Genomic DNA, 12,424 nt, shown 5'->3' with positions numbered 1-12,424 from the left:
AATTCCAGGTAGACTAACCTTATTCCACAAGTGTTTGCATATAAGGCGTAATACAGAAAATGCTTTACAAATATCCAGATACCATGAAACAAAGTTGCAAATGCCCCTCTTCTTGCTGTACAAGCTGCCTGAACGAAAGTACGGTAAGATATATATATATATATATATATATATATATATATATATAATCGCATGTTGCATTGGATCGCTGGACGTCAGTATGAAACGTTCGCGCGAGATGCGTGCATTGCTTCAAGTCTTCACCATACGAAATGAAAACAGTTTCAAACAACTCATTCTCAACTTCAGATGTTTTCACGGTTCTCGGAGGTTAGCGTTCGCCCGGTTCAGAGACTTAACGAAAAGATGTGGATGAGTAGTTACATAAAATACAATTGTTTCTGCGGCAGTTGAGTGCGCGCCAACAGGGCACCCGACAGCTATTTCCCGCTTTTTCCTGATGACCTCAATACAGCGTCCACCACAATTTCGTGCTGAAGCTCCGGAGTACTTAAACAGCGAGTCTACTCATCTCTTGAATGAATAAATATAAAGAAATGACCAGACGGGTAAAGCAAGCCTCTCTTGCCCCGCAGACGCGTGCAATCAGCTGCTCTGAACTGAGAATCACGTTTGTTTTCGGGCGATCGCTCCTAACATGAAGTGAGCCATACACAATGTTGCACTGTTATCGTTTCATTTGTCTTTTTTTTTAACTCTAAAGCCTTAGATGCCTCATCAAACACGAAAATTTACCGTCGGCGTCCCGCGTAGCCAACACGAGTGATGCACAAAATCATCACGCGATGATGTCGACAAAACTTGTGACGTCACTATGACGTCATTCAACGTGACGTCATATGATGACGCCATCAGATGACATGGTCGCTTTCCATTGCCTCCGTGGTCGGCCCCCGATGTAGGCAATGTAAAAGCAGGTGAGGTGCAGAAAACTTGCAATGCCTTCGATCCTGTGGGCAGTCCGAAACCACGTTATGTGCAGAAAGCTTTCAGAGAGGGGCGAGGGAGGATCAATGCATCGACTGCCGAAAAAGACGATGGCTTTCGTTTTCGAGTCATCTCCGGCGAATGCATGAGGGACCATGTTTTTTTTTTTTCATGTAATTTTTTCGCATACATTTTACCTACGCGGTCAATTCTTCAATATGCATGGGTAAGTCTAACATGTTGACATCGATATTGGTGACCACCACGTTTTTTTATAACCTGACGAAAACAAATCGTCAGACCACACATCGTCAGAATTATTTCTGGCTGAAAGCGGGTTTGCGCGCCATACATGTGCACCATATTATTATTGTTAGTCGTTACGCAAATGGCAAGCATGTCAAGTTAGTGATGCCATGACCTATCGGTTGTGTTGAGCATACGTACATTCTGCCCCTCCGTGCCAATTTTCGTGTATACCAAGTGAACGAGACGCGAGTTACGCGAGTAATTTTTTTACTTTTGGTACCGCGGCCACGCCGACTGACACATTCGGCTTCGCATGAAATGGCTTGAAACAGCAGAGCGCCGGAGGCAGCCTTGTAAAACAAATCGAATGCACGAAATAAAAGATAGGATATGAAGGGTGCAAACGCGTTAGCATGCTTAGCTAGTTACTACGTGCATATGTGCTACGTTCTCCTGGTTATCTCCAGTTTATTCTCTCCTGCAGCAAGTTTACGTTCGTCATTCCACACGAAAGTAAGCTAAGCGCCTTTTCTCACGATGAAGTGCGCGCAGGATGCGTTCCTCAAACAGCCGCGGAAGTGTGGACCAATGCGGTGACAAACCAGCTGCAAAGATGTATCCAAAAAGCCCCGTTTCACAACATACAAACACGTTCTCTGTGTGATGAGTCGCTGCAGTATTATGTTGCAGTGACGCAGTATTAAATGTTACCCAAATTTCCACAATTTTAGCTAATAGCGGCCAAAATATCATGCGCGTAGCAGACGCTCGCCGCTTTGACGCGGCTTCCGCCGCGGGGAAAGCCCACGGGTCCGGCGCGGCAGCGCCGCGGCGCGGAAGTTCACCGCAAAAGGCCCTCGCTCCTCCCATGTATTCGCGCGGCGCTTTGGACACTCCCCCTATTCTAGGTCACTCTACCCGAGTGTCCGAGTCACATCCACGCGGAGAGCGGCACGCAAGCGCCATCCCACGAGGGGGGCCAGCAACCCCTTCATCGATTTTTCAACGGACGGACAGGAGGTGGCGCGAGCAGTTCACGCGTTGACGGAGAAACATTTGTTGAATCTGTGTAGTAGCGCGTGCAATGAGGGACAGAGTCCTCACACTGCGCACGTGTCGTGTGGTTATGGCGGGAACATGTCACGACTTTTACACGGTTTTGGCAGGAAGATGTCCCATGACTAGCTACGTGATATTACGTGATTTTAGTCACGTGATTAGTTGTTACGTGGTGTTACGCGGTTTTAGTCGCGTGAATATTTGTTACGTGATGTTACGTCATTTTTAATCACATGACTAGTTGTTACGAGGTTTTTGGCAGGAACATGTTACATGACTAGCTGTTGTGTGGTTATGGCGGGAAGATGTCATGTGACTAGCTGTTACGGGATGCTACGTGATTTTAGTCACATGAGTAGTCGTTGTGGGGTTTATGGTGGGAACATGTCCCGTGACTAATTGTTACGTGTTGTAGTACTGTTAGTCACGTGACTAGCTGTTACGTGGTGTGCCATAATTTCAGTCACGTGACCAGTTAATACGTGATGTTACCTGATTTTAGTCACGTGACTAGATGTTACGTAATGTTACGGGATTTTAGTGACATGACTATGTTACATGATTTTTGGCAGGAACATGTTACGTGACTAGCTGTTACATGGTTATTTATTTATTTATTTGTATATACCCTCAGGGCTTACAAGAAGCATTATAGAGGGGAGGGGCTAAGGTACATCGATACATGCAAAAAATATTGGTAATACAACGAAATATAAAGCAAAAAACAATATTGTAACGGAAGAAAATATAAGAGTGTAGGTAAAAGAGCACAAATGGTAACAAAAGAAATTATATTTATACATCAGTTAACGAAAATACGACGCAAGATAAAAAAACAGTGATAAACAGAGAAGGGCAGCGGATACTAAAACACAAGAATCGAATTATGTGCTTTAGTGCATAAATATAGATACAAAAATTAATGATACAGGAAGAGGAACGAAAACATACCGGGTTACAAGAATGACAAAAAAAAATGAATACAAAGTAACAAAGCAGAACACAATTCAATATTGACTAACAAAAAAAAAAGACGTTGTATAAAAAGGTAAGTGCAATCAAACAATAAATCGCAAATGCATTAGTGAAGGAACTTGGTGCAGGCTTATAAAGCGTTTGTTAGTGCTTTCCTGAAACGATCTGTGTCTCTGATAGCGACAAGTGACGCAGGCAGGCGATTCCACTCGTGACATGTTTTCGGCAAGAATGAATATGAGTAGGTGACTGTGCGCTGTGAAGGTACATGAACTTTGCAAGGATGATCGACACGTGGGGAGATCTAAGATGCTGGTTTAATGTATCTGGACTTGAGCTCATGGTTATGATAGTAGATCTTGTGAAAGAGGGAAAGACGAGCTAACTTCCTACGAGAAGAAAGGAGAGGAAGGGCAAGTGTTAGTTTCATATTAGTGACGCTAGCAGTTCGATGGTAATTATTAAGGATGAAACGGGCCGCTCGATTTTGCACATTTTCGATTATGTTTGTCAGAGTAGCATGGCCAGGGTCCCATATCGAGCATGCATATTCAAGGTTAGATCTAACATAAGTGATGTAAAGTTGTTGTTTTAGTTTCGCTGGAGCTACAGAAAAGTTTCGTTTAAGATAACCAAGCATGCGGTTAGCTTTCGACGTTATGTGTTCGACGTGCTTTTTCCATGAAAGATTGTTAGTAATATGGACACCGAGGTATTTATAGCATAGTACTTGATCAAGGGGGGTGTTGTTAAGTAAGTAAGTAGGGCAGGCTGACTGATTACGGGAAATTCTCATTGTTTTGCATTTAGACGTGTTAAGTTCCATTAGCCAGAGCTTACACCATGTTGAAGTGTTATTTAGATCAAGCTGAAGTGTTAACGTATCGTTAGAGCTTTCAATCGCGCGATATATGACACAATCGTCTGCGAACAGACAGATAGTACTTGAGATTTGGTTAGGAAGGTCATTGATGTAAATGGCGGCAACATGTCACGTGGCGAGCTCTTACGTGATGTTACGTGATTGTAGTCACGTGAATAGTTATTACGTGATGTTACGTGATTTTTTTAGTCACGTAACAGACTCGCCCATAACAGTTATTTCATTCCACAACGGACAAACAGGAGCACATTTTGTGAGAGCGAAGCAAAAGTTGAAGAGGATGAAGCGAGCGCGTACCCGTTCATGATGATGATAATCCCTGCTCGCACTACCCGGCGCGACGAAAAGCTTCGGGAGCTCCGCTCTTAAAAAAGGTTGCATTTGATTCAACACCGGCACTCCCAACAGCAAGTTTTATTAAAGAAACGGGAAGGAACACAGAAAACGAGGCTTTCGGTTCCGACTCCGGACATTATCTCGAGCTTTCCGTTCCTGAATTTTTCACACCTGTGGCCCAACCTTGCGGCTTGAACGATAATTAATGGAGACGGACAACCAAAAATCCACGGGGATCGATTTTTGATTAGTCATATCCAGGCCAAATGACGCAACACGACTTCACAGAAAACACGGATAATTTTGTCATGTTTCATTTAGATGTAGCAGTAATTACGTAAAGGGAGATGAAGGCGACCGCAGAGATGGCTTGCCAGAAGCGCGTGCCGAACCCACATCGCCCGCTTTAAGCGATGGAAGCCCCCTCTTCCGAGGAGACACGCAAACGACTCTATTGATTTTTTCACAGGGAAGACAGATGGCGCCAGTGAGAGACTAGCGCCGACGTATTTGCTTTAGGGAAGTTAGTTCATTGCATTGGACTGCCGAGAGACTGGCGCCGAGGTATGTGGTTTAGGGAAGTTACTCAGTCCATTGGTTTGGACTGAGTATCTGAGTCCAGAGGCGTGTGAATGTCGTGAATTTGCCCAAATTATCACCACGTCACAACGCAATGAAATTCCTGGTAGGTCACGCGAGATTTCGGAATGTCACTCACATCCACTGACGTTATGTGCGGCACGTCAAAACATTGCCTATTAATCATAGGCGGTGTTAATGCTAACCTTAATGTTACTGAGATATAAGTAACAGGCAATAATAGGCAATCTAAGGGAATACTGTCCTTAGAATCTGTTTAATTGATTTGGTCACACAACCGCCCACACGAAGTACGTAAGGGGAAGAGGCGCAGAAATTAAGTTTCCTTAAATATGGTAAACCCGAGTAAATTCTGGTATTTACAACGAATTGTGCGACTTATTCAAGAACCTAATACACCTATTGCCAGTACTCCATGTGGAAAGAAAATGAAGGCATGAACTATTTATTTCAGCTGGTTAGTGATTTTTCGAATGTTACTGAAATTTCGTGGCGCTGTCATTGCCACGGGAGTGGGAACAAAATAATGCACATGCGTGAGTGCTAAAGCGAGGCACGTAAACACACGCACACATATACATTACCCGCACTTATCTGAAGAAACAAGTATTCTGGCTAGCAAAAGAGTGGTGTCTATCTGTGTATGTGGGTGGGAGGAATAGACAGTAATAATACTCATAATAATATCTAGGGTTTAACATCCCAAAACCACGATACGATTATGAGAGACACCGTAATGGAGGGCTCCGGAAATTTCGACCACCTGGGGTTCTTTAACGTGCACCTAAATCTAAGTACACGAGCCTCAAACATTTTCGCCTGCATCGAAAACGCAGCCGCCGCGGCCGGGATACGATCCCGCGACCTTCGGGTCAGGAGTGGACAGGGTACAAGTTTGATGGGTGCGAGCAAAAGCGCTTATTTAAGATTTCGGTGAGCGAAAATTATGACAGTTTTGATCGATAATCATTGTCTGTTTTTAAGTTTTTGCCCGAGCATTCTTGCAATTTGAATGGAAGCATTGTCACTGAACTGTAGGGTGCAGCGTGTATAATATACATATAAAACAGACAGGTTCGTATTTGAGAATGTACAGGCGAAACTAACGAGTCATACGAGGAATTAATGAAGAAGCCATTATATAACGAAAAAAATGTAAGAATTGCACTGCACCAAGAACCTTTCCGCTAAGTTAAGGAAGCTTGTCATAACTAAATGAACATGGTAAATAAATAAATAAATAAATAAATAAATAAATAAATAAATAAATAAATAAATAAATAAATAAATAAGGAAAGTAGTACCTGAGTAACAATTTTTACGTATTGAACGTCGATGAAAAAAAAATCTGGTAAATTCTCTACGAAGGGCGAGAATCTAAAAAAATATATCGTGTTTCAGGTGAGTTCAAAGTAATCAGACAGAATTAAATTCGCACGAGTGAGATAAGGTGCTTGAATATCTTAAAGAAAACCATGTTTACGCATATTTCGGACTCCGTGGTCCTTAAAGCGCGCGTTAGAACTTTCGTATAAAGAGAATTCTCGATCTACAACTTTATTTTAAGAGCTCGAAAAATTGGGACGCATGGTTACCCGAGAGTGCAGCCAGAAATTTTTTTCGGTGGGAAAGGGGTGGGAGGGGGGAGTGTTCACCATATTTTATATATGTTTGTGCGTGCGTTTATATATGTGAGTGCATTTATACACATGCAAAAGTGAAAAATTATTTCAGGAAGTTTGGACGTCCCTGGCTACGCCACTGTCCCGGAGGTACTTGCAAGAATTCAGCCGGTAGTCTCGGAGTTTGTGGAGTTAGCGAGACCTCTTAAGAATGTTAGACGTTGAGGTGACCCCATAAAAATGTCTGCAAAATGACAGCTGGGTCATTCCATACCAACTGTCCCAGCCTTGGTGCTCGACCATCTGTGATTTGAATGAAAAAAACCGAGGACTACCTATCCAAAGCAAAAAGTCTTGCGCCAAAATATTTTTTGGGAAAATTTTTTTTCAGTGCCGCAAACCACATGTGAAGTTTTTCGGAAAGCTCGAACCTATGGTTCGTAAAACATGTTTTCAAAAAATCTCTTCTGTCTAAATTAGGTTAGGACAATATTTTCCCTACAGAACGATAGTAGGCTTTTCCCTTAAAATAAGTTTCACGAATGTTTAATATTTCGTGGTTTTTTATGCGGCCTTAAATATGGACCAATATGGCCCACACTGGGGATCTTTTCATGGAAAGGCGACATTAAGTGAAATGTAATATTTTGTACTAACTGATCGCCAGGAAGTTTTACTGTAGCCAAAAAATAGTTTGAGACGTATATGGCGTGAAGCGGTGTGTACAGCTGGCGACAGAGCGCAAAAAAGTTCATTTTCGCACATGTTTAGTCGTAAATTAAACATTGAAGTGGTCCTATTAAAATTATGCTAAATAGCGCATTTACTAGCAACATTAGCTGTCTACGGACTGAGATATTTTTATCGAACTACTTCTTGTTAAAACTTTATTAAACATGTCCGGCGTCATTGCGCATTCTCCAAATTTACCAAGTCAACATTTACCGCAAGAACGACAGTTTCCTCATATGGACCCCCGCCCACACGGACCCTCCGCTTGCGGGCAACGCGAGTGCCCACGCCGCGGCTCGAGGACTTACACGCCAAGCTGCGACGCCTGCTGACAGTCCCGATGTCTCGCACACTTCGACAGCGACGTGGGAATGCACGTGGGGGGATCGCATGACCACTTTCAGAGACATCACACAACACTACAGACTGAACAGATGCAAATATCCACCACCGCACGCCAAACTAAACAAGAAACAGCAGGTTGCCTGGAGACAACTGCAGACGCACACGTACCCGAATCCGGTGATCCTTCACCTCTGCTACCCAGACATTTATACATCCGACGCGTGTAAAGCGCCCGGAGCCAGAGCGACGCTGGAGCACATGCTGTGGAAGTGTACCGGTAGCGAGCAGCAGTCCCTTAAGCAAGAAAAATATTTTTGAAGTCGTGTTCTCCCGGTGTCTGTTCTTGCTCGTGTTATATCTTCGCAGGAACCTGTCCAGCGGTAAGTACAACCTACGTGGGCACGAGGTATTCGCCACGGAACAGCTAGAAAACATAATCATCTTCGACCATGCTTATTTGAATACTTTACTAGCGAGTATTGGCCTGAGTCAACGAGAAATGCGAACACCGCTAGAACGAATTTAACCACATGCAGCTGTCCGTTGAAGGCCTGCATAGTGTGCTTACGCAACAGCGGGAAGTGACACCGATGCGTGCAACACCCCGTTGCCTGCGCAAACGTTTAAATGTGGGAAGAACACTACGATTAAGAAAAATGTCTGTTGGTGTAATATGAAACACATGTTGCACTTCCGCACTAATTCACTGTCACCGGTCAAACATCATCACTTACATACGATTCACTTGTAAATATACTAATCACTTATATATATATATATATATATATACGACTCTGTTGGGTCACAAGTGCGACTTATTCGCTGTGTTAAAGCAACTAATCTGTTTCTTTTCCGACTTTTAAATCCTTGCGCAGGCATCGGGGTGTTGCACGCATCGCTGTCACTTCCCGCTGTCGCGTAAGCACACTGTGCCCGCCTTCAATGGACAGCTTCATGTGGTTAAATTCGCTCTAGCGGGGTTCGCATTTCTCGTTGACTCGGGCCAATACTCGATAGTAAAATATTCAAATAAGCACGGTCAAAGATGATTATGTTGTTTAGCTGTTCCGTGACGAACCTCGTGTCCACGTAGGCTGTACTTACCGCTGGACGGGTAACGCGTTCCTGCGAAGACAAAACACGAGCAAGAACCGACACCGGCAGAACACAACTTCAAAAATATTTTTCTTGCTCAAAACAAAAAGCAATTTGATAAAACTTTCTCAGTCAGTAGACAACTTATGTTGCTAGTAAATGCGCAATTTAGCATAATTTTACTAGGACGAACTCAATGTTAAATTTACGAATAAACATGTGCGAAAATGAAATTTTTTTTTTTCAAATTTGTCACCAGCTGTTCAGACCACTTCACGCCATATACGTCTCAAACTATTTTTTTGGCGACAGTAAAACTTCCTGGCGATCAGTTAATACAAAATAATACATTTCACTGAATTTCGCCTTTCAACGAAAAAATCGCCAACATGGGCCATATTGTCCATATTTAGGCCGCATAAAAAAACCCACGAAGGCGTAAACATTCGTGAAACATATTTTAAGTGAAAAGCCTACGATCGTTCGTCAGGGAAAATTCTGTCCTAGCCTAATTTAGAAAGAAGAGGTTTTTTGAAAACGCGTTTTACAAACCAATGTTTTGAGCTTTCCGAAAAACTTCACAAGCGGATTGCGGCACTGAAAAAATTTTTTCAGCAAAAATATTTTGGCGGGAGACTTCTTGCTTTGGATAGATATTCCACCACTTTTTTCATTCAAATGGCAGACGGTCGAGCGCCAAGACTGGAACAGTTGGCGTGGAATGACCCAGCTACGTTTGCAGGAGATTAGAGGCGCTTGGTTTGGAATGCAATATGTTTACACGACATTAAAAGTGTGTTCTGAAGATTCATCCGAGGTGTACGTGTATAAAAGAAATTGAGGATATAAAATAGTTAGGTGAGAGGACCAGTGGCGTAGCCAGAAATTTTTTTCGGGGGGGGGGGGGGGGTTCAACAATACTTTATGTACGTTCATGCATGCGTTTATATATGTGCATGTATATATACACATGCACAATTGAAAAACTTCGGGAGAGAGGGGGTTTGAACCCCGCCACGCCCCCCCTTCGATACGCCCCTGGAGGACACTCGCCGTAACAATTTAGGTCGATGTTGGGCTGCGATATTGAAAGGCTGCAGAATCTGCGAAATTTTGTCGGGTCTGAAATGCCCTCGGGAACAATTTGCTTGTAAATTTACACATGAGGAGAAAACAACGTAGAGAGCCTAGTCAGGTATAGTTGCAATTTTGCTCAGCTCACGAATTTTTGAAAAGGAAGTCAGAAAAAGCTCGACATGTCCTTAAGTAAAAATCAAATCCTTAGGAAGTTTCCTCTGCGCATTATGAGTGGCCGAATGTCAACGTGCATTAATTTGTGACGGCACGAAAAAAGTTTGATTTATTTTATCGATACGATTAGCTTTGTGACCATAGGTCGGCAAACTCACTCATGAGTCGACTCACTCAGACTCACTCAGACTCATATCGAGACGTGAGTCTGAGTCTGAGTGAGTCCGGGTGAGTAAAGTTTTTGTGAGTCTGAGTCCGAGTGAGTTCGGTTGGGAAAAATTTTGGTGAGTCTGAGTCCGAGTGAGTCCGGTTGAGGAAAATTTTGGTGAGTCTGAGTCCGAGTGAGCCCTAAGGCAAAATATATTGCATGAGTGAGCCTGAGTGAGCTCCACATTTCTTGCCGACCTATGGTCCTGTCTACTCAACTTCAGCATTACTATCAGCCTTATGTCGGCTCACATTTATACTCCCGTGTAGTCCCGCATACGTCAACGCGCTACCGTTCATACGTCAGCTCATTATTTATTGATCAGAGGCGTGAGATGAGGAGGGAGAGGGGGAGGAGGTGCCTTGGCCTCCCCCCGCAAACTTCTTCATGGGAAGTTACTGATAAAAATATCTCGTGTGAGTCATCTCTTTGAATAAAACGGTCCTTATTGAACTACAAAGTCGGATAACTCGTATTTGAAGGTACGAGATCAAAAGGTGCTAAGTAGCGCACCGATTATGCGAAATATTGGCGTTAAAGAGCATTGACATTATGGTAGAAAAAGGCTAATTATAGGTTAGCGGACTCATGAGTCGACTCACTCAGACTCACTCAGACTCAGATCGAGCCGTGAGTCTGAGTCTGAGTGAGTTCGAGTGAATTATATTTTGGTGAGTCTGAGTCCGAGTGAGTCCGGTTGAGAAAAATTATAGTGAGTCTGAGTCCGAGTGAGTCCGGATGAGGAAAAGTTTGGTGAGTCTGAGTCTGAGTGAGCTCTAAGGGTAAGATATGTTTCGTGAGTGAGTCTGAGTGAGCTCCACATTTTTTGCCGACCTATGTTTGTGACTATGCACTGCTTTGGGTGGGCAGTGAATGGGTCATAATAGACGACGCCGCAGCCAAGGCGTACTAGCATCCGTTATCCTGGATCGCTGCGCGTCTATCGTCGAAGAGAGTTTTATTTTCAAACGCTGGCGCCTTACCGCTTGTCCATGCTGTGCGACCATACCGCCACCATGCCGTTCCCGCATCGACCTTTGTAGTGCTTGGCGGGCGCCACAGATGGCGGCACCTGACGCGATAACCTCGTCCCCGGCAGCCTTGCGCTTTCTCAGCGTCGCCCGCTAACGTCGTCCGCGACGGCGGCGGGCGTCTGTAAAAGATGAGAACGAAGACGGCACAAGTGGGCTTTAGAGAAAGCGAGTACTTACTGATCCATAACTTTGATTCATCACGACGATCAAGCACCAGCTGGCCGCTACATTCAAATAACGCTTGATCTTCGCGTTTGTCCAACGTCTACTACATTATCATTTTCACTCCTCGTTTTCAACAGTGAATAGCATAAAGAATCGCGCAATGAATTATTATCTCTAAAGAATCGATATATCCGTAAGAGATATCCAGTTCTCTTTAATTCAATAACGTTTCAGCCTCATTAAATTTAAATGTACAGCACAAACAACTTTACTGCACGAGGGCAACCGGTGAGTTACAGCTTCCCCTTATGTGGTGCTTTAAAAAAGTAATCGCACACTTGATATCATTTTGTTGTACCGACACGTGTGGTCATTTGTCCATATGGAATTAAGGTTCTGTTTTTGGGACGGCTTCACGAACTCCCGTGGAGGAGTATGTAGCGCTCTAAATCGAACACGTATTTGTCCTAAGCACACAGTTTTCGATACTTTCTCCACTGATACGGGAAGGCTTAAGGCTCTGCCATAGTTGAGTGCACAGTACTCTCTATCGCTTACCAATTTACAGGAAGACGCATGTGGCTGGGTTCTGGTGGATCGCGTCCGTAGAGAAAAGACGCGTGGAACAACACTTTCCAGCGCCCCTCGCGCTGCAGAAAAATTTCGCTCTGGTGACTTGTGTTCAAGAAAAATGTATTTTCAGATTTTATTTGTGTCTAGCGTCTGCGGGAGTGGGCTGCTGCTGCCCTCTGAAGGTCACTGGTGGCGCCAGACGGACATTATCCTTCGACAACGAGTGCGGCCCACACGTTAATTATCACAGAACGAAGCTTTTAGGCAGCCTTGGTCATCCGACGTGAAACCGTAAGCGTACACAGTTTGCAGCGTACAACCTCAACTTACCGCTCCATTATTGCTAATC

At 43.9% G+C, this 12,424-nt stretch overlaps 1 protein-coding gene and 1 long non-coding RNA gene across 2 annotated transcripts in view; one reads left to right on the top strand and one right to left on the bottom strand.

The window, feature by feature from the left end:
* The window catches only part of LOC119386996 (rap guanine nucleotide exchange factor 4), a 387,003-nt gene extending 375,568 nt beyond the window's left edge, over nucleotides 1–11,435 (bottom strand). The window contains exon 1 of the mRNA XM_037654296.2: nucleotides 11,287–11,435. Coding sequence (XP_037510224.1) covers nucleotides 11,287–11,321 — 35 coding nt within the window. The 5' untranslated portion in view covers nucleotides 11,322–11,435. The remainder of the gene's footprint in view (nucleotides 1–11,286) is intronic.
* Nucleotides 1–12,424, top strand: part of LOC119386998 (uncharacterized) — a 77,560-nt gene that overhangs the window by 55,179 nt on the left and 9,957 nt on the right. The gene's annotated exons all lie outside the window — the stretch shown is intronic.

This window comes from Rhipicephalus sanguineus, chromosome 3 (genome assembly GCF_013339695.2).
Source record: "Rhipicephalus sanguineus isolate Rsan-2018 chromosome 3, BIME_Rsan_1.4, whole genome shotgun sequence".
In the NCBI taxonomy this organism is placed as follows: Eukaryota; Metazoa; Arthropoda; class Arachnida; order Ixodida; family Ixodidae; genus Rhipicephalus; species Rhipicephalus sanguineus.
Note: the sequence above shows the minus strand (reverse complement) of the source record. Positions and strands in the feature narration are given on the sequence as shown.